Source organism: Lissotriton helveticus, chromosome 5_1 (genome assembly GCF_964261635.1).
Source record: "Lissotriton helveticus chromosome 5_1, aLisHel1.1, whole genome shotgun sequence".
Taxonomy (NCBI): domain Eukaryota; kingdom Metazoa; phylum Chordata; class Amphibia; order Caudata; family Salamandridae; genus Lissotriton; species Lissotriton helveticus.
In genome coordinates, this window is record NC_136065.1 from 105,210,650 (window position 1) to 105,234,396 (window position 23,747).

Below are 23,747 nucleotides of genomic sequence, written 5' to 3' on the forward strand. Positions count from 1 at the left end.
TGTGGTTTGATTCCTTCAGAACAATTTCAAGTGCTTTATTCTGAAGCTGTCATGCATTTTGTGATACCTATGGGTAGATAACCGTATATTTATTTCAGTATTTCAATTGTTATAAATTATTCTTATGCTACTTCTGCTGGTTTTCAGGAGGAGTTGAGTAGCAGAGAAACTGTCAGTGTTGAAATTGCCAAAGCTCTTGAAGAAGTTCGGAAACGGAGGGAAGAATTGCAGCGACAGGTTTGTCATATATCATTTATTTGAAGTTGCATTTTGATAGCCTGTGCAATATTTTCAAGCCCTAAAAAGAAGTTGTTTCATCCTTTATTATTTCAAGCACTTTCTTCTTCTTCTTCTCCTTCCCCTACTGTTGAGACTTATAATAGTGAAACAGTACTTGAAAACTGAATACGCTTACCACAATAGGTAATCGTACAGAGAAACTATGATGATGAAAATGATATATGATCCCCGTTCGCAAACCAGTGATGTGTTGCAAACCCACTTGTTTGTGAATTAGTGCTATGTGCCTATGCACTAATCGGGCACATAGCAAATTTCCCCCTTCATTTGTTGAGGAGGGGGGTCGCAAAACGATCTGCATAAGTATTTAAGTGGTTAGCTGCAAATGAAGGTTTGGAAGTCTGCAACTAGAGGCGATATGCATTCGCATTCCCAAACGGGTACCATGCTGATCTAGATAATAAATGCTTGCATGTATGCCTTTCCTGTCCCCTAGCCACACTCTCAGAAACCTAATTGCTGGTTGCGGTTTCCAGTCATTTCCCTTTGTCCTAAGTAGGTTTTCCCTTGCCCTGGGCATAACTCATCTTTTCACTTTGCTGGCCATCCCTCTTGGCAACTGGGAACAGATACTGGACTGAGCCCAATGCACATCACACTTGGAATAAGTCATAACTGATGTGACTTGTGACCTCAAGTTTAGAAGCCCATGAAATCAGGCTGATTTGACCTTCAGCAAGAACAGATGCTCCTCCTAGATAAGAGAACCCCACAAACAGTTTAAAAGTTGCAGATTTCTGATTGGCTCTGGGTCCCTGCTATCACCACCAGAGGGGTGTAAGTACTTGATGCCTATGTGTACGTGCTTCATTGTTTGTCTTGTGAACAGAGGGGTTGCCTGCACAACTGTGCAGAACAAGCTTACTCCAGTATTGAAACTTTCATAGATTCCCATGCTTGAATCATTCCCCGTCATCGAGATGGGAGTCCCCTGTAAATCCAATCACTACAAATCAGAAACTAGGCCTAGGCCCATCCTAGTTTTGTAACATATCCGGATGTATGACGTTACAATCCATACTTTTACAACGCATACCATTACAACGCATTTTTTACAACGCAACATCCATTACAACGCATTCCATTACAACGCATGCCATTACAACGAATATTGTTAAACTACCATTACAACGCATTCCATTATAACGCATCATACCTTTACAACGCATACCATTACAACGCAAAAAATTACTTTGCATGATTGGTAAGTATTGGATAGTGTAGGGGTAAAAATTACTATTCCCACTCCAGTGAGTGCAACGGTAGGGTAAGTGTTGGATAGTGTAGGGGTACAAATTACTATTCTAACTCCAGGGGGTGCAATAGTAGGGTAAGTATTGGATGGTGTAGGGGTAAAAATTACTATTCTAACTCCAGGGGGTGCAACAGTAGGGTAAGTGTTGGATAGTGTAGGGGTAAAAATTACTATTCTAACTCCAGGGGGTGCAACAGTAGGGTAAGTGTTGGATAGTGTAGGGGTGAAAATTACTATTCTAACTCCAGGGGTATGCGTTGTAATAGTATGCGTTGTAATGACTGCGTTGTAATGACATGCGTTGTAATGGTATGCGTTGTAGTGTCATTCGTTGTAATGGTTGCGTTGTAAAGACATGCGTTGTAATGGATGTTGCGTTGTAAAAGTTTCGTTGTAATGGTAGTGCGTTGTAAAAGTTGCGTTGTAAAGGTTGCTTCCCACATATCCACCTCTTTTTGTAAAAGAGACCAAATAAAATCAACAACCAATCAGATTACCCTCACCCTGTAGAACCTTCCTGAGAGAACCTCAGACCCTCAGATTTTCTACCGCACGTTGTGCTAGGGAGTTTCCACTGAGCTCTGCTTCGTTTTTTTCCTCTTACTTCTTTTACTAGAGTTTTTTGAAGAGTTTTTCTTCATCTTGGTTCTTCATCTTTATTCAACATGTCTGACAAGGAGAAGAAAGGCCTTTTTAGAGGTTGTGCCACCTGCTCTAAAAACAAATGCGTTATGTAGATGACCCTCACAAGGACTGCATCTATTGCCTATATCCAGATCATAAGGCAAAGGATTGCAAGATATGCCGTACTTTTTTCAACGAAAACCTTGAGGAACCGTGAGGGTTGTCTCCTAACTCCAGAAGTTGAAATCCAGGAGGGAGCCAGTTTCCAGTGACGACAGTGATGGGTCATCAGCTGCGTCTTCGAGAAGATTTCTAAAAAGGGTGAGATCAGACCCCTCTTCTTCTGAAGACCATCCTGGGAAAGCCTCTAAAAAGACCTCTCTGGGGTCAGACAGGCAAAGTCCAGTCAAATCTCCTCACCAAAGTGTAAAGGAGAGGGAAGGACTTCCTACTGGGGAATCTGCAGTGAGGAAATCGATCGCTGTTCCTCCTTCTTCCCCTTCTCACAGAAAAAAAGACTTCAAAAAGCCCTCTTCTCTTTCATCGGAGGATATATCTGTGAAGAAAACTGCACCATCGAGGACGCAGCAGACGACAGCGTTGATGAAGAAATCATCGTCTTCGTCGACACGTAGAGAGAAGGTAAAGTCTCCTTCTTTGACTCTGACGACAGGATCGTCGAAGGGAGTCTCCATATCTTCATCGTCGACGGTATTGAAGTCTGATGCGGTTGCATCAGTCATGGGGAAAATGACGTTGACGGTATCGTCGACGACTTGGATGAGGATGTCGACGACTGTGATTCCGACGACGGCGGCATCGACACCGACAGTCATGACTATAGTATCGTGGCTGGGACCGTCGATGGCGGCTCCTACATTGTCAACGGCACCGCCAACTACCTCGTGGACGACGGATATAATTTGTACTATTACCATCAGAAAGCGGCACATTACTCCAGAGATCACGTCTGTGAGAAGTTGGCCTGGTATATGATGTCCACTTTTCTAGTGGGCACCTTGCACCAGTCCAACGACCCTTATTGATGGTAGGTTATAAAGTCAACCTTATAGAAAGCTATCCTAGTGGTAGCTGTGGAGAGCAGCCTTCAGGCTAAGACTGGGAGATGAGTTAAGCAAGTTGTTTTACAATTTATAATCTCTTTAGTACCAAATGAAAGCACACCACACAAGGTATATATCAATTATATATGTATTTATTCTAAACACAACCACTCTGCACTCTTTATGAGTTCAGAGGTAAAAGTACAATACAAGGAACTTAATTAGCATACGATAAGTTGCACAGTATAGATTATGTCCTAGGGGCCTCATAAACCATACACTAAAATAGTGGTATAAGAACCACTTGAGGAATAGAAAGCAGGCCTAGGGCCTGGGGAATCGCTGGGGCTTTTAGGAACAACCAACGGTTAGGATGTAGGAGGCCCCCGGGAGACGCGTGCAGTGTCTAAACACAGCCGCGCTGACCATTGACTTTCTATGGAGAACGAACAAGTTACAATTTTAAAGATTAAGGGTACAAGGAGGTGAACTGCGATGGAAGCCTTTTAGACTAGGACAATTGGAGAGCCAATACCCACGGGAGCATCGGAGTACTCGTGCTACCTCACCCAGGGAAGCCGGGTGCATTGGTGTCTTTTCGGGTCGGGTTTTATCGTCGATTCCAATAAAGAGCTGCGAAGAAGTGCTGCCGGCGACCAGAGGAAAAGTGGCCGGGTGGATCCAAGGGTGGATCGGAGATGTGAAGAACCTGAAAGCAGAAGGGACAGAGTCTGGGTCACTAGCCAGTGACCAGGATGGCGACAGGAAGATGCCAGCCGATGTCGGGTGATTTCAGGTGAAAAGGTGAAGTTTGTCTCTTCAGCCATGAGGTCCAGGAGGCATCGACGAGGGCCAGGAGCTGGATTCGAGCTGTCCCACGAAGGATCTAGTTGACTGCGATGTCGGTATCCGGATTGGACCCAACAAGCCTTGGCAAACGCAATCCATGCAAGATGTCGAGATTGGCTTCGGCGCAGACCAGCAAGGTCTGAGGAACTTCTCTTTTGGGGAGAAGTTGGAGCAAGCCTGGAGCAACCAGGAAAGCAACGTAATTCAAGGATTGGTCTTCGTTGGGGCTCACTAGCCAACGGACTAGGGACCGCGAAGACGCGTCGAGCTGAAATGCACAAAGCGGGCCCACGGGACACTCGTAGAGTGTGTGCCTCTGAGCTTCGGTGCAAAAGGTGCTCGGGGCTGGGGCTTCAAGCACCCCAATGCACAACTTCGGGATACCTCAGGAAGTAGGTGCAGCTTGCAAAATGCAGGATGTCCAGGAGTTCCGGTCCCACGTCTCTCGTGTCCGCAACAGGTCTCAGCTTTGCTCGGAGCGCAGGTCAGCGTCAGAGATGACTGGAAGTCTGTGTCCTGAGTCGCAGATTCTTCGGGATCCGGCAGGAGCCTCGAAAATGCAGACCGGCAAAGATGCAGTTGGTGCCTGTTTAAACAGGGTGGTCACTCCTTGACCACAAGGGAGATTTCTTCCGTCTTCCAGTCGATATGGAATGTCAAAGGTCCAAGATATATGTTGCAGAGTGTCGTCCAGGGTAATCTAAAGTCCTTGGGACTGGGGTTCATACTTATAGTAGGTTTAGGGGTTGGACTAACTCTAAGGTCCCTCCTGTGGGTGGACCTGGGGAGGGGGTGGTTACACCCCTTCGTCCAGTTTCACGCCAGAGCTGGGGCGGAGCGCCCCAGCAACCGGTTTAAACTGGTAAAATGCGTGGAGCACCTTGTGTGCCCCAGGCAGTGTCTGGAAAGCATTCACTGAATGCAGCCCTCCCTACCTCAATACACTACAGCCTGTCTGGGGAGGTGACAGCACCTCCCTGGACAGGAAACCTATTGTCCAAGCCTCCCCTGCCGGAGTTTCCGCCAGCAGCAGGAGGGCAGACTCGTATCTGTGGCAGCAGCATCCATTTTGTGATGCTGGGGCTCTGTTTAACTTTAACCGGGTTTACTAGTAACTACATGTCTTCTCCCTCTAGAAGGGTGGAATACTACCCCCACCACCAGGACTGGCGGGGGGTAGTATTCCAAAGTGTTTGACACCTTACACGACATGATTTGATAAAGCCAAACCAAAGTTATCATTAACCGCGAGGATTATAATGCACTTAAGACTATATGGTATGATTATATCATAGAACAGCTATAAGAAGATGGTTCCGAAAGCTGCAGAGGGGCTCAGCTCATGCTAGGGCACCCTCTCACACAAAACCAAGCACTCTGCCTCCAGGATTGTCAAGGCCTGCCATAGGAGTGACTTATAGGTTAATATGTGTCTATATATAAGGTAGATATAGATATACTATATCTAAGTAAGGGGTGATTACACCACCTTACCCAGGCTGTAAGTACAGACCTGTGGTGTCAGTTTGTCGTGTATTTCTATAGGTTCTGAATCAGTCCCCCTATTCCTGACCCTATTCTGGTTAAACTAACTATCAAGTTAACTAACAGTCAGCCCATGAGGCAAGAAAACCCCCATGATGCAGATACCGTTATCTGACGCAGTCACACTACGGCACAGGAACGTGTTATCTGATTAGGTCATAACGCTTGAGATCTAATTAGACAAGCGACATTCCTCCAGCCCCTGATAAGGCATACGACGTTCTCATAACAAATCAAACCTATGACAACCTGGATAATCCGTGCGGCCATTGTTTTGATTTCACAGAGAACTTTAGTAAAGAATGTGCTAACGAGCAAGTCGTATGACATCTTTATTGACGTATCTATGTCCATCCTTACGTCAATCTCGGCACCTTTGAGGTATAAATATTGCCGACCTTGCCCTATGCAAACACACGCGTGGTGACAAGACGGAGCAGCCATACTTGCCGAAGCCGAGAGCAGAAGCAGACCCCGCTGGCAGCAGCCCGCCTTCCTGACGCGCTGAGAGACGCGCTGCTATCTCAAGCCGAGAGACCCAGCACCGGCGCTTCTGGGCAGCCCTCGCAGGCAGCCTGGAATATCGAGAGCAGAGAAAGAGATACCATTCCTCATTCATCCTAACTTCCAGGTACAGAACTGAATAACCCCTCACAGAGAATTCTTTAGTTATTCACTTGGCAAAAACAAACTTAACTTAAACTGTAACTTTCTATTCCCGCCCACGCATTAGACTTAGGTCAGGTACACGGGGTAGGCGTATTTAGAAACACCAGTTGAGTACGTTTAGTCAAATGTATATGTGTATGTAAATATATTTTAATCATTTTAAACATCATATGGCTCAGAAACCATATCAATGTTTTTACAGTATTATTTTATACTATTGCTTTTAATGTATGCACTTTACTTAACTATAAGTATTGCAATAATATCGATCCATTTCTCATGTATGAGAAAAGAGACTGATCAATAAATAACACCTTTTTATTGAACACGCCCGTCTCTTCCTTTTCTCTACATTCTGATGAGACTAAGAATGCACGTACTGACTGAGTAAAATAATTGCCTTGTGCTCACACGACTCTCGAGATTGACTCTTGATTAGGGGAGAGCAAAGTTGTCATGTTCTATGGTTGTCAGAAACTAAATCCCTTCTTGTCTAATCAGGGGAGTTAATTCCTTCCTTGAACATTCGAGAAAGTTTCTAGCGAACTCTGAGCTTAGCTGGCAAACCCAAAAATTAAGTCTAGTATCGACAGTAGTAGACCTAGTTAACGTCTGGCCTAGGCCTTTACTGCTGTAGGTACTATTCCAATGCGCAGAGCCTATTGGGAAAATAGGAGCTACACTACATGGCGCCCAACGCGTTTGGAAAGGGCGATAAAACTAACGTAAGACATTTAGAGTAACTCAGTCGTGCTTTCTCACTCAGACCCCTTTTCCCAAATACTCCAAAGACGTCTGGAGTGGGTGAAAGGTTATATCCTCCAAAACCTCGCAGGAGGGAACTCCTATGTATGGTTCTTGGTCAAGTCAACGTTGAAGGATAAACAGTTCCAAAATATTGTGCATCTAATCTTTGTTCCATAAAGAAACCTGATCTGCAAATAGACATAATACCATCCTGTCTGTAAAATGGGAGACAGTGATGAAGAAAGACAGGCAGTTAGATTAGCAACTGAACTCGCAGATGCTGATGCTACCATGCAGGCAGCAGACCCGAATATAACACTCATTCCGGTCATTAAAAGGAGATCTATAACCTTAAAACTTATAGAAAATCGACTGACACCTAGAGGTGGCACAGTCATATTCGTAATTGAGGCACACGAATATCGGCAGACAGAGGTATACTATTCATGGATACATTTTCCGGCAGCAAATGCTGTAACAAAGTACTTCCACTATTACAAAGTAGAGGAACCTCCTGAAACGTACACTCCTTTCGAGGAGGTGGAAGTACCACTCAAATTCCAAGAGCATTTGCTCTTATTTGATGGCGCCCTAAAACATAACAATCACATTACAAGGCTCGGTCCTTTAGGAAGACCAGGAGCAACGTGGCCGGTCTTAGCCGGATACACACCACATCCAGACATCGAAAGAATGCCTGCAGCAGAGCTGTTAATACAGCTAAAACAACTACTAAAAATTCATAGACAATTAGTTCAGTATGTAATGCGGACTTCAACAATTCAGCCAGCGATTAAACTTCCACAGCTGACCCCTCACCAGGGGAACACAAATAAAATTACACCACAGAACATCCAATCCTGCCTAGGTAAAGTTCCAGCTAAACGGGAACAGATACCATTCTGGTTGGCACAGAAAATTACCCAAATAGAGGCGGTGTTTCCTGACACCACCCCATTAGAAAAACACAGGATTCTGACTATATGTCTCCCAATGGGAATCGCACCACACATTGAGGACTGTGACACTTGGGGTACAGTCTTTGCTTCCATCTACACAAAAACGCACGGTGTTCCATCCATTTCGGTAATACCAGATGTGCTAAAACAAATTCAAGATGAATACGGTCCAGAACCTGCTTTAACTCTTGGTATGAAATTACTAAAAGACTTCAAGCAGGTCTCGGCTATATTATTAGCCAACATAAAAGGTGAAGCAGCAAACGTGGCGATCCGCCAGAGGTTAAAAGAGACAGATATAGCAGACCAACCAGCTGAAATTGCCAGAATCATAGAAAAATCCTATGAAGAACTAGGCAGAGATAGTCTAGGTGGAATACCAGTAAAACCGCAACTGACTACAAGTCCAGAAAAAATATTTTTTAATAATAATAATTCACCAAAAAAGAACTGGGATGGAAACAAACAATCCAGTCCTAAAGAAAAGAAATTCCAGTCCCGAGGAAGGTCTCCTAGGCGAAGAGAGAAATCTCCAAACCAAAGACAAAGGTCACCGCAGAGTGACCCCTCTGGGAATAGATATAACCTTAGAAATAGGGATAATATTAAAAAACCTGATAGATATCAAGACATTGATACACGTCCCTCTCAATCTTTTCAGAATTCCTCGCAGAAATCGGAAAGAAGAGGACGATCAGAAGAGCACGCCAAGTCCAAAGACAAGGAACCTGCTCAACAAAAAAAGAAATTACAATTTCCAAAAAAGAAGGTAGCCAGTATCAAGGTAGTTAACAATGCCGAGAATACTGAGGACACAACTGAAAAACGGAGAGTGGGCTCAGACAATGCTAGACAGCGCAGCAGAGGTGAGCATAGCTCGCAAAGTCCTTATGAACCATCTGGAGACAGTGGACACGAATGAATACCTTCAAGTGGAAACTGCAGACACCAGAGTTAGCAAGCCCCACAAGATATACGAGATAACATTACGTATAGAGGGAGATAAGACTAGGAAAATTAGGGGACTATTTTGGGATAATCTCTCAAAGGGTTATGACATCCTTCTAGCTGAAAAAGACTGGCCACCAGAGTTTGTCAGGGAGTGCCCTCATGGCGAAGAAGTAATTATGCCTGCCTTCTCGAATCAAATTCCGATTCATAAAAAATACACACTTGCTAGAAAGTGGGCAGTGGCCTTAGCACCTGCTTTATATAAAAATCATGTAGGATGGGATGAGGACTCTCCTCCTCACAAAATCCAGTTAAAATCACAACCTACTGCACAAAGGCAGTACCCAATTAAGCAAGAAGCTAAAAAACAGGTAAATGAAATACTAGATCAGCTAGAATACCAGGGGGTGATTGAAACTTGCACCTCACAAATGAACAATCCTTTGTTTCCGGTCTCCAAACCAGACAATTCATATCGTCTAGTTTTGGATTACCGACACCTTAACACATGTTGCAAAACCTTTGCAGTGCAAAACTCACACAGTGCTGCACTAATGAATAACATAGTGCGCAAAAAATACAAAACAACCTTGGACATCTCCAATGGATTCTTTTGTCAAAACATAGCACCAGAGAGCAGATATTTAACTGCATTCTCAGTAAATGGCACTCAAAAGCAATGCTGTCGGTTAGCCCAGGGGTACAAGAACAGCCCGGGGGTATTCTCAGCGAGAGTAACAGAATTACTACAACTATATGATGATGAAGCATTATCTTATGTCGATGACATTTACTTAACAGATGATGACTTGGAGACTCACTTGAAAAGGGTGAACACCATAATACTTGGGTTCGCTGCAGAGGGTTACAAATTCAACTTCAAAAAGTCCAGAATTGCCCATCTGACAGTCCTATTCTTAGGATATGAGTTATCAAGTGAAGGCAAAAGCCTGGCAGACAATTTCCTAGAGAAATGTGCCGTAATCCAAGCCCCTAAAACACTAAAAAACCTACAGTCAATTCTAGGCTTCCTAAATTTCGGAAGAACATACATTGCAAATTACGCAGAAAGGGTCAAACCCCTTTATGATCTAATTAAACCAGACTTTAAAAGATCCAGTTGGACTCAAACACACACAGAAATTTTGAGATCCTTACAAACAGACATGCTAATTAAAACAAAATTAGGAACACGTGATAACACACGCAACCTTGTGATCCGAGTCATCCCAGGGAGATGCGGATTCACATACCTGACCTCTAATGAGGGAGAAAAGGTACCAATTGCATTTAAATCACACTTGTACACAGAAGCTGAACAGAAATTCAGTAATACAGAAAAAATCATTTGTGCAGTTCAAACCGCAATTGCTAGAGAAAAAGAGATAGCTGACGGCAGACATATCACAGTCAGAACAGCAGAATCAGCCTTTGAGGCACTAACAACACCGTGTAATTTACCAACAACAACATTGAATCCGGAATGGATACAATGGGTGAATTCAATCACAACGGACAAAGTATACTACTACTTTGATCCAGAACTAGAAGAATTAAAAAATCTAAAATATGAAAAGACGTATCCTCTGCCAATCGACATTCTTCCTCTACGACATTTCGCCTGTGTAATCTATACAGACGGACATGCTCAACCCTCCGTTTGGGGAGAACAAGCATACAACCCCACATGTGAGATTACAAAAGAAGTGTGGCGGGGAGGTAAACTAAGACCTCTATTAACAAAATCACACTCAGTAGAAACAAATTCAGAACTACAAACTGAAATAATAGCTTTGAAAATGGCGCTAGATAATGCGGATCGCGAATTTCCGACACTTATAGTGTCAGATTCATATTACTGCGTCAAAGCATATAACAAGGATTTGCAGACATGGATTCAGAACGGTTACAAAGATGACACAGATGCACCAATAAAGCAGAAACTGCTCTGGGAACAAATAGCTCTTTTGCAAAAAGAACTACCAAAGACTCACGTGACACACTCACTGAGCCATCACGCTGATGGCGTTCACGTTGTGGGGAATTCATTGGCTGAAGCAGCCGCAGCGGCGGCCACTAAACCGGCTCCCGTAGATCGAAAAAAGCGTACATTAAAATACATTGACGGTGAAACGATGCTGGCGGTGAAAACGTCATCAAAAGGCGACTGCTCAGCGTTACCGATCAACTATCCACTCAATTATACATACATAATCGATGCAAACTCCGTCCCTTTTGCTCGAATCCCTGGAGTGGGGGATAGAGTGATTCCAAACATGGACAGGAGAAACTTGTTAATCGCAGACGCACACATGGGCGAGGGTCTCAGACACCTTAAATTAAAAGATTCTCTGGAAGAATTACAATCACGGTACTGGTGGCCAGGCATGAGCCTGCACTACACCATGTTTGTAAAAAACTGCCCAAACTGCAACAGAGATCGCAGTGGGGAGAGAAGCAGTTTAATACCTCGTCGTATCAAGGCAGATAATATTATCAGCAAAAAGAATGGCTTGCGATTAACATATACAGGCTAGTTTCCACTTATAATGTAGATCACCAGCACTCGGCTGACGTCCGGACTATTATACAAGATTTGCGAGTCTAATTGGCATATACGCTAAGAGCATGTTACGTTCGACCATTGTTTTCACTCAGGCATACCAGCCTGGGGGGAAACATGGCCAAATGAGCACAGCCCAGCGGGAATCTTCTCACTTCCTTCCTGAGGGTACTGGATGGTGTAAAGAAAAAACCAAGGCAGAAAGCAATCTATAATGGAAAGGATATTAGGTTCGGGAGCTGGGTGGGTCAAACATCTAATAAGTGTCCAACGTAGTCTAAATAACTTGCCAAGAAATTCTCTGAAGGGATTCAGTCCGTACGAATTATTATTCGGAACTAGGATGTTGATCTCTGACCTTGATAGTCAGACTTCAGTGGTTAAAGAAAAAAGCTTTGATGTCAAAGACCGTTTGGCTATTTTGCAGGACTTAAACAAAACAAGAAAAGACCTGAGCAACATACAGTTGAAACAACAGCCAACGACCACTGAAGAATCACCACCTGTCCCAGCAAGACCTATCTGGATTCCAAAAGTCGGGGATCTAGTCAGGGAAAAGATCGCGGTAAAGAAGGAATTTGGGCCTTCTTACAGAAAAGCAGTTCCTGTCTTGTCTGTCAACGGGACAAGATCAGTTGTACTACCGCCACTTGCTGGTAAAAAGGAGAACCGAGTTGTATCCATCGACCTGGTAAAACCACAACATGTGGCCGATAAATAAACAGTAGGCCAAGTGGACTCCCAATAAGTAGCAGAACACCAAGGTTTGCTACCAGTACAGAGGTCCTATCAAAAAGGCTCATCACATTCGAAACGCCTGCAGAAGAACAAGAAGGACTATGCAACAATGCAATAGAACTCAGACCTCTGAAAACCCAAATAAAGACATTTAGCAGAGACACACCAATCTATACTGAAGTACCAAGTGAAAATGCAAAAAACAGAAATCCTGAACCAATTGGAACAATTGACAGAACTGCATCCGGTTACTTCATCAACTTCGATGATTCCTCTGACGGCTTCAGTGAATCAAAGACACAGCCATCATCAAAATCCTTTAAAGACAAAGCGAAGGAACTTTTGAAACAACTGAAAGAAACATATCTGGTTTCTCCATGGATTGAATTTTGGGTGGGTTTTGGTGCATTTATCCTCATACTTTGGCTCATCATGGTATTTACTTTGGGACGCTTCATTGAGGGAAAATATGCTAAAATGGACACAGCAAGTCAGAACATCAACTTGGTCCTCAAACCACACACATCTTCACACGTCGAGAAAAGAGAACTTTCTTCAGAACTTTCTTCAGCCAACTTCACAGCCAATCCTATACCTGGTGGGGTAGCCTGGGACAACACTGACTATGAAATTTATGGTCCGGTCGAGATCCTGAAATATCCACACCAAATCAAGATCTCCTTGAGTGACTTTGCAAAACCAAACTCATTTGCTGATGATTGGGACTTCGAAAGTATTAACAACATGATGTCTGACTTAGTAATGTCTGCTAAATTTACAAAACATGATTATTTGCAAGGTTCTACAAATTATGATAGTATGTATTGCTATAACCATTATGGTAACCATTTTTTGCATAAATCTGCACAACCTAGAAATGTTTTAAATTATAATCAATGGGAACATTGTGCTACACCTCCAAAAGGGAGCTCTAGAACCGTGTATGACAAATATTCATATTTTTCAGGTTTTAACACAAGTAATGCTGAAACATTTTATTTTAAATTGTCAAACAAGACAGGGATGAAAACCATGATAACCAACACAAAATTGATATATTCAGATTCATTCTTTGAAAAAATGAATACTTTTGGATTTGATTATTGGGACAAAAATGTTGATTTGAAAAGTGTTTGGGGTACAAAAGAATGGCAAGTACAGGGTTTAGAAGCTTTGTTTAGAGCCTGCATGATCCCAGAACAAATGATATTTTTAAATTACACTGTTCAACAAACCACCTGTCTTGGTTTTGCCAAAATCAAAGATTTAAATAAACCGTCTATTCCAAAGCCAACAATGTTTAGCAATAGCTCTGATACAGATGAAGAGATAGACGTAAACCATATACTAAACCAAAACAGAACACATCCTGATTGGAAACAATGGTTGATCTGGCCCACAGATACAAATTACTGTCAAGATAGATTCCTGAATAAAACACAGGGTTTCAAAATGACCAGGCCAGACCCTAGATATCCCCAAAGACATCACCCAGGGATAATAACAACCTACAGTGTGGGCAAATTATGCCTTCAATGGCTACAGACTTCCACACTGCCTGAAATTAAGCAACACCTAACTTTACTTACTGATGGTGCTGACTTGCGTGATTTCATACTGGGACCACGCAAACAGCGTCAAAAGCGTTTCATAGCAGCCTCTGTATATGCAGCATACAATGAGGCCTGGAAGGTTACTCAAATTGAGACAGCAGAAAGAATACGGGAAATTGACCGTATCAATTTGGAAAAATCACTTTCTGTAGTGGACAATGGGTTAATGACTCTGTCCTCCAGAATTTTTTTCATTGGACAGCATTGTGTCTTCAGCAATCGATATATTATCGCAAGACTTACTGTTATTACAACATGGTCAGTCACAATTGCGTTCCATTGTACAGCTTGGCTGGACGTTACAAAATCTGCATTCAGGCTATGTGCCTTGGCGTTTAATCAACACAACGTCACTATTCCAAATCTTTAACCTTACTGATAGACAAATCGGTATGGCGCAAAAGGGTGCTGATTATACAATCTTGAGCATTGAAAAACTAGAAAGATTACCAATGACAATGTCAGAACGACCTGTCAGTGAATGGATAATCCACGGAATCATAAATATTCCAATCTCAACCTTCAGGTTTCAATACTGCCAAAAATATATACAGGCTGGCATGTACGAGAAATTGGGAAAGGGGTACCTTAAAACAACTTGGAACCTGCCCTATTCACATGCATGTGTCAGTAATAAAGGACAGAAAGTGTTTCTTAGTGGCAACAATTGTGCTATGTCACTAAGCGGCACGCTTCTGTGTAACGGAATTAGTTTGCATGGAGCCTGTGAAGGGAATTCATACAACCTTTCATGTCACCAGCAAGGCGCACCTGCAACTGAAATAGAACCATTCTTTCAAAGACTCTATAATGGGAGTTACATTCTTATTGTAGACCGCAGATGTTGTAGTCTTATGCCCGGGACTCCTTATCTAGTAACTACGACGGCGAAGGTCAAGTGCTGTGGACGTTCTTTATTCCCCAGCTCCTTTCCAGACAGGGAGGCAAGGGCATGGCCCAATTTGAAAATTACTTCTATTCGAATAGATACTTTAAGCAGAATGAAAACAGTGCTTCTTCAGACGCCTACAAGGCTCACGTCATCAAAAGAAACATATGATCTACAAGTCGCAAGGACGACTGCAGAGATACATACATTATTATCAACTAATTCCCCCGTACATTTCGCGGAAATCCTAAGCGAAATCTTAAATATTTCTGATACCAATGGGATCTCAGGGGTATTTAAGAAAGTATTTTCGATGGCATTAACACCATTCAAAGCCATACTGGGTATTTTTCCAGATTTCGTCCATTCGATTTTTGGCGGACTTCCCCTGATCCTGGGACTAATTGCAGGAATCCTATTCTTAGTCCTTATTTTTCGTTATGGCAACCCATGTCACAGATCAAACTCTCGCGACAATGGAAGATACGATCCTAGCCATTGGATACCGGGACCAGATATCAAAAATCCTGGGACTCTCCCGGCTTAGAGACCTAAACATGACTTGGTTTCTATCATTTCGACCAATGTGGCAAAGGTGTGTTTTACCTGTACTAAGGTGTCTGCTATGCGGAGAAGAATGCGTGTTAGACACCTGTCTGACGCTACAATCGGATGCGCCAGTGGATGCAGATACACTGTTGGTTCCTACCAAGGTTCACGCTTTGTGCTGCCCTCAAAGGCTGCCAATCCTGATGACGGCATTCCTGGAATCTTCACCACTGCGATTGAAGAGTAGTGAAGTTCAAGATGAAAGCAGCATCGAACAGGTACGACCTTCTGTCAGCAATGCGAATCAGAATGTCAATGGAGACAATCATGCGCACGAATGCATGGTTACCCCTATTTCCGACTTAGTGGAACTTTCCCATGAAGCTGTTGACAGTTTTTTCGAAAGCCTGAATGATATGATGTTCTCTCCAGAACAGAAATAGAGACTTTTGAGTAAACTCGCACACGGCGTTCCCTGAATTCGGCCTTCAACTTTAAAAATAAAGTCACATGAACAATTTCACTCCAGCTCACGGACAGCAATATTTTTCAGCAAGCCCCTTAAAATATTTTTCTACATATTTTTCCCCGGGACACTGATCTTCTGCTTAAAGTAAGAAACTATTCCTAGAGAACTAAAATTTCTATTTTTAGATACTTTATAGACTTTAGCTGCTCGCTGGGATGTTCACAAATATTTTATTATGTGATGAAATGGTCTCGAACTTCCTTTCTGTATAGCCATATTAAGAGCCATTTCATGTGTATTTCTCATATACCAATAAGCAATAATGCATAAAAATGCGTGTTTACTTTTGCATTTAATTCATAGCTTAAGTGCATACAATATATATGACTGCAATTTTTCAGTATATTTGAAAATTTCGAAATGCATTTATGTATTTTGGGGTGGTAAGGTATACACTATACTCTATAGTATGTTGTACTATGTTATACTATGCATAGATTAGTAGATATGACCATAGTTAGCGTGGAGTGGGTGTCGTGTATTTCTATAGGTTCTGAATCAGTCCCCCTATTCCTGACCCTATTCTGGTTAAACTAACTATCAAGTTAACTAACAGTCAGCCCATGAGGCAAGAAAACCCCCATGATTCAGATACCGTTATCTGACGCAGTCACACTACGGCACAGGAACGTGTTATCTGATTAGGTCATAACGCTTGAGATCTAATTAGACAAGCGACATTCCTCCAGCCCCTGATAAGGCATACGACGTTCTCATAACAAATCAAACCTATGACAACCTGGATAATCCGTGCGGCCATTGTTTTGATTTCACAGAGAACTTTAGTAAAGAATGTGCTAACGAGCAAGTCGTATGACATCTTTATTGACGTATCTATGTCCATCCTTACGTCAATCTCGGCACCTTTAAGGTATAAATATTGCCGACCTTGCCCTATGCAAACACACGCGTGGTGACAAGACGGAGCAGCCATACTTGCCGAAGCCGAGAGCAGAAGCAGACCCCGCTGGCAGCAGCCCCGCCTTCCTGACGCGCTGAGAGACGCGCTGCTATCTCAAGCCGAGAGACCCAGCACCGGCGCTTCTGGGCAGCCCTCGCAGGCAGCCTGGAATATCGAGAGCAGAGAAAGAGATACCATTCCTCATTCATCCTAACTTCCAGGTACAGAACTGAATAACCCCTCACAGAGAATTCTTTAGTTATTCACTTGGCAAAAGCAAACTTAACTTAAACTGTAACTTTCTATTCCCGCCCACGCATTAGACTTAGGTCAGGTACACGGGGTAGGCGTATTTAGAAACACCAGTTGAGTACGTTTAGTCAAATGTATATGTGTATGTAAATATATTTTAATCATTTTAAACATCATATGGCTCAGAAACCATATCAATGTTTTTACAGTATTATTTTATACTATTGCTTTTAATGTATGCACTTTACTTAACTATAAGTATTGCAATAATATCGATCCATTTCTCATGTATGAGAAAAGAGACTGATCAATAAATAACACCTTTTTATTGAACACGCCTGTCTCTTCCTTTTCTCTACATTCTGATGAGACTAAGAATGCACGTACTGACTGAGTAAAATAATTGCCTTGTGCTCACACGACTCTCGAGATTGACTCTTGATTAGGGGAGAGCAAAGTTGTCATGTTCTATGGTTGTCAGAAACTAAATCCCTTCTTGTCTAATCAGGGGAGTTAATTCCTTCCTTGAACATTCGAGAAAGTTTCTAGCGAACTCTGAGCTTAGCTGGCAAACCCAAAAATTAAGTCTAGTATCGACAGTAGTAGACCTAGTTAACGTCTGGCCTAGGCCTTTACTGCTGTAGGTACTATTCCAATGCGCAGAGCCTATCGGGAAAATAGGAGCTACACTACAAGTTTGGAAGGCTAACCAGGGGTGGCACAATACATGCTGCAGCCCCTGGTAGGCCTAGGGTGCACCTATGCCCTGGGTACCTAGAGTACCATATACAGGGGCTCACAAGGGGGACCCAGTTACCAATTTGGTATTTACCTAAAGTACATGCTATCAGTTTAGAGAGAGAACAGCTAGGCTGTGGGCCTGATTAGCAGGGCCACAGCCATACTAAAGTCGAAAAAACAGAGAATCACAGCAAAAAGGGGGGGGGGGGTAACAATAGGAAGCAGACCCTACTCTCCTACAACGTCTCCAAGCAAAGTGACTCCTCATCTGCCTACCCACCTTCTAAAGGAGGAAGATTCGGATGATGAAGGTCCGTATGGCTATGCTCATAGCCCTTCTGATCTACTCGTTAAGTGCCAGGACTTGGACACTGAGGAAGGCTATGATAGCCAACATGAGTATGATCCTCCTCAAGACTATCAGGGGGGTTATCAGGAGGAAATGATCTGTATGCCTTCCTCCTTGATCTCGGACCTACAGGGCATGCTCTCGGACTATAAAAAGAGATTGCTAACGCCATCGCCGGTTTAGGAGCTTGTTTCAGTTCCTGCTCTTTCACCAGTGGGCACTTCCACGCCTCGACTACCGCCACCTCCACTGCAGTTAATAGTGGATCCACCACCTTCAGTTCCTCCAGTCCAGGATGACACCTCGGATGAGGACCAGGGTCAGGCTGACCGTCAGGATCTGGATAGAGAATGGGATAACTACATTATCCCTACTCCTGCTTCCCTTGCTCCGGTGCCAGTAGATTCTCCACCTGGGGATATTGGGGGTTTCCATAATTTGTTGGAAAGTGTGGCAAAAAGGTTTGAGTTGCCTATGCCATTGGTGCAGTCCGAATGTTTCCTGTATGATTTTAAAGAGCCTTTTAGAAGATCAGTCAGGTCAATCCCTATTGTTGTTCACGTTTGGGAACAGGGGCTCAAGGTGATGAAGACCCCGGCTACAGTAGTCCCGGTGCTTCCTCTTTTGGAAAGGAAATACAAGGCTCCGGAGGACCACCCGGCTTGCCCGGTGAGCAAACCAGAACCGGACTCGGTTATTTCCCAGGCGGCTCAGAGGAAATCAAGAAATCCAGCGGCACCTTTGACAACGCCTCCAGATAAAGAAGGCAGGCGCTGGGACAATGCTGGCAAAAGGTTCCTCTCAATGTCCAGTCTGCTTGTCAAAGCAGCTAATGCCATGGCCATCCTAGGGCACTACGACTGTCAGATGTGGTGTGACCTCTTCCCCTATTTAGACTACCTGCCTGAAGACAGCAGGGCCGAAGCTCAGAAGATTCTCCAAGAAGGAGAGAGAGCCTAATCGGAGGTAATCGACTTTGCAATGGATATTTCAACTACTGTGTTCCGTTCCTTGACTGGAGGGGCAGTCCTGCGTCGCCAAGGGTGGCTCTGTGCCACCTTGTTCAGACCGGAAGTGCAAAACAAGATTTTAGATCTTCCCTTTGATGGTGAGGCGCTCTTCGGTAAACATATAGACAATGTGCTGCACATTAAAAACAAGACACGGACACTGCTTGTTCGTTAGGAACGCTGCAATATCGGGGTGCAAGAGGTAGAGGTCTTCCCTGTTACAGAGGAGGATACCAGCAATACCGGTATCCTCGTATACGCCTGCCTCGCAGTCCCACCGCCCGCAATATAACCAGCGGCAGGGTCAGTCCTCTTCTTACTCAAGATCCACAAATCGAGGAAGAGCAGGACGCCTGGGGAAGGATTCCTCTGGGTGCCAATAGCGGCTTCCTGACTCTGTCTACTGTTCCTCCCCCTCATGTCACCCCTGTGGGGGGCAGGACATCACAATACTTCCAGGAATGGCAACGAATACCATTGGATCGTTGGGTTCTCAATGTCATCCAATTTGGCCACACATTGGAGTTTGTCCATCCTCCTCCAACCAAGCCCCCTTGCGCCAAAGCAACGCAACATCTACATCTTCTACAGTTGGAGGGCCATCAGATGCTCCAGAAGGAAGCAATAGAACCGGTTCTCATCTCTCAGAGGCGAAAGGGTTTCTACTCCCGGTTCTTTCTGGTACACAAGACTGTGGAAAAATGGCACCCTATTCTAGATCTGAGGGACCTCAACACCTATCTCATCAAACAATCGTTTCGAATGGTCTCATTACAGGACATTCTTCGTCTTTTAAATTCAGGAGGTTTCATCGCCACTTTGGGTCTAGAGGATGCATATTTCCTTGTTCCCATTCATCCATCCCACAGGAAGTTCCTTCGCTTCACAGTAGCCAAGAGCCACTTTTAATTTAAGGTCCTTCCCTTCGGCCTCAGATCGTCACCAAGAGTCTTTACAAAGATACTAACCCCGGTGGCAGCTTTTCTGAGAAAACAGCAATACCAGTTTTCCCTTACCTGCTAAAGGCTCCTACCAGAGAAGCAGCAGAGGATTCGGTCACAGCTTTTATGAAGCCGTTCAAGAGCCTGGGTCTTTCACTCAATGCAGACAAATCAAATGTGTACCCTTCAAGAAACGCCAAATTCCTAGGAGCCATATTAGACATGTCTCAGAACAAAGCTTTCCCTACAGTGGAAAGGCAAGCAAAGCTATGATCAATGGCCCACCTGCTTCGAAGAAGAAGGCCACGTTCAGTTCGCCTCTACAAGTCTCTCCTGGGGTCCATTTCGTCTTGCATTCCTCTGATTCCTCACTGCAGGTTACGAATGCGCCCTCTTCAAGAACAGCTGGACTTACAGTGGCGGCAGGTGGACGGATCTTTCGAAGATGTGATCACGGTGACCGCTCGAATGAGAGACGCCGCCTCATGGTGGACTCGCAAGGAGAACATTTCCCAAGGTCCTGCCTTCATGGTCACCCCAGCTCCTCAAATTATAACGACGGACGCATCGCTGGAGGGGTAGGGAGCGGTCCTACAGGACCTCCACATACGCGAGCGATGGTTGGACCACCAACGTCATTTGCGCATCAATTTGCTGAAACTCAGGGCGATTTGCCTGGCCTTGCAGGCTTTCCTCCCAAGGATAATGAATTCATCAGTCTTAATAAGGTCAGACAATACTACAGCCATTCACGGCGGCAAAAGATCTTGTCTGCTATCAAGGGAGGTCCAAGCCGAGTGGGAATGGGCGATCTTACATAGAGTCGCACTGAAGGCGGAGCATCTCTCAGGGACACAAAATGAGACAGCAGACTCACTAAGCAGACTGAAATCATTCAGCCACAAATGGGAATTGGACCAGCAGACTCTAGAGGACATTTTTCATCTATGGGGCAGACCAGCCATCGATCTCTTTGCTACTCCGGCGAATAAGAAATGCTGGTTCTACGCAAGCTGGCATCACCATCGGGGATCCTTGGGGAATGCGCTTTCGATGGCTTGGTCAGGCGCCTTTTGTTTACGCTTTTCCCCCCACCCACTGATCCCAAGACTTCTCAAGAAATTGAAGATGGAACCATGAAAGATGATTCTAATAGCACCGGCTTGACCTCACCAGTACTGGTTCACAGAACTACTTCTATCCAGGGAGAATCCAGTGCCTTTGGAGCCGATCCCATCTCTACTGACAATGTCCCGTGGCCAAGTGTTGCATCCGGATCCTCGATCCCTGCAATTATCGGCGTGGCTCCTGAGCACAGAGAATTTCTCGATGTAAGGCTTTCTGCGGAATTTAGAGACATTCTCTCTCAAGCTCGTGCTTCAAGTACAAACAAAACTTATAGGCTGAAATGGAAGAGGTTTTGCCACTGGTGCCATGTCTCGGGGGTTCACCCATTCTCTAGATGGGCTCATGAGATCGTTCTGTACATTCTTTCTTTGGGAAAGCATGTCTGGCTCATTCATCTATTAAAGTTAATCTTGCAGCCATTTCTCGATTCAGGAGAACATCCTCTGGCCCTTCGCTCTGGTCGGAAAGGATTGTTAAACAATTTATGAAACGCCTTTTCCGAGCGTTGCCTTCAGTGAAACCTCCTCCACCACTATGGCACCTGAATCTAGTCTTGTCCCAGCTCACAACGCATCCATTCGAACCTGTACATAAATCAGACTTGAAATTCCTCTCTTGGATGGTGGCTCTTCTTCTAGCTTTGACTTCTGCTAGAAGGATCAACGAGTAACGGGCACTCACTATTCAAGATCCCTTTCTTCAATTCAAGAATGAAACAGTTATACTGCGTACCAACCCCAAGTTCATCCCAAAGGTACCTTTGGACTTTCATATGAATAAACCAGTAATACTTAAGTCTTTTTATTCTCAGCCTACGACTCCGGCTGAAAGATCTGTTCACTCGTTGGATATTCAATGTTGTCTGAAATTCTCTCTTCAAAGGACTAAGGACTTCAGAAAATCACCTCAGCTCTACATGGCTTATAGTGCTCCTCGTAAAGAACTTCCCCTTTCCAAGCGGGGGATTGCACGTTGGATTTCAAGCGCTATCAAATATTGTCATCAAGCAGCAGGGAAGCCCCTTGATGGTAAGGTCCATGCTCACTCCACGAGGGCGATCTCTTCTTCTACGTCCCTCTTTGTGGGGGTGCCAATCCGGGACATCTGCAGGGCAGCAACCTGGAAGAGCACTCATAGCTTCACAAGGCATTACTGCTTGGATTCTTCGCTGCGTAACGACGCAGCAGTGGGCCAAGCAGTCCTGAGGAGTCTATTTCAATAGCGGTGAGCTTTCCCTTTCATCCCTCCTTCCTTTCTTTGCACATTCTTTGTTGGATGTTAATGAGTACTTATTTCTGAATGCCTAGAGATATGTTATTTATTCTAATTTGGAGACTATCTAAGAGAATTAATCAAGTTTAAACTGATATTTACTGGATATTTATTCGTTGATTTACTCTTATTAATGTATTGTTGGTTCATGCTGAATTGTTTTTATACACAAAGAAATGTGCTTATGACTGCTAGCTACTCTGATTCAAGCATGGAAATCTATGAAAGTTCCAACACTGGAGTAAGAAAACAAGTTACTTACCTGTAACTTTAGATGATTGCCATTCTCCCACGTAACTGGTCTTAGGCCTGGGAAACCTGAAGACGTATCCTGCTCCTTTTACATCTGTTCTCCCTCCTAACTAGACTTAAGCCTGTGAAACCTACATAGGTATCTTGCTCCTTTTACGTCCCTGAAGGAAAGCATACTGCACTTGTTGACATGATCTATGGGAATATTTGGACCATTCACAGCTGACTTGAAGGTCTATGTGGTATAATCTCGACAAACTAAGATTAGCCAAGATCCAAAGTTCTCCAAGAGCAGCTGCCCAGGAAAGAATAAACAACCCAATGGATATCCTCAGGATTGAGGAGCTATATAATTGCTGTCTGTTCAAGGGGGAAACCTGACTCATCATGTTTTCCAGAAGGACCAGAATGTGGTTGGTCTTCACACCTCCTAGCATGTGGGGCCAGGTTCTGTTGGACCTCATTTTAGGACCATTTGAACCTTCTTTGGAGCTGTGATGGTGCTAGGGATATTCTGTAGTAGGGGATCTCTGTTATAGTCATAATCTAGTGAATAGTCCCGCCCATGTGCGTGGACCCCGGAGCAATCAAAAATAATCTCTTAGAGTGTCGAAAAATGCAGAAATGCACAGACACTTAAGAGAGAATTTAAAGACAGATAATGCAGCCTAAAAAGGCTACACTGTCCAGTACTTCAACTAGAAATTCCACCAAAAAAATCCACAAAACAGCAAAGCCTGTACAGATTTCCCTTGCTTAAACAGCAAAAACCCTCTGGAATGATAGAGAGGAGGACCTGGACAGACAAGCCCCATAGGCTGCCATTATGTGGCTCAGAACAGGATACTGTGCCTTTAAGAGAACTTTCCAGAACTTCACAGTATCCCAGAATGCACTGCAGGTCCCAATTACTTTCAGTTCTTTTTTCCGGCTCCTGCAAGCAGGACCCTGGAGCATTGAGCTCTCCCTTTTCAAGGGTTTATTGGTGTTTTTTTCACTGAAAAATCGATTTGAGTACTTTCTAAGTACTTTTGGGCTTTTCTTCTTGGTTTTTGCA

General features: G+C 44.0%; 1 protein-coding gene across 5 annotated transcripts in view; it reads left to right on the plus strand.

Moving 5' to 3' along the window:
- Positions 1-23,747, plus strand: part of GOLGA1 (golgin A1) — a 413,603-nt gene that overhangs the window by 239,955 nt on the left and 149,901 nt on the right. For all 5 annotated transcript variants that reach the window (XM_078641823.1, XM_078641827.1, XM_078641825.1 and 2 more), the window contains one exon: positions 148-237. In XM_078641823.1, the coding sequence (XP_078497949.1) occupies positions 148-237 (90 nt within the window). The remainder of the gene's footprint in view (positions 1-147; positions 238-23,747) is intronic.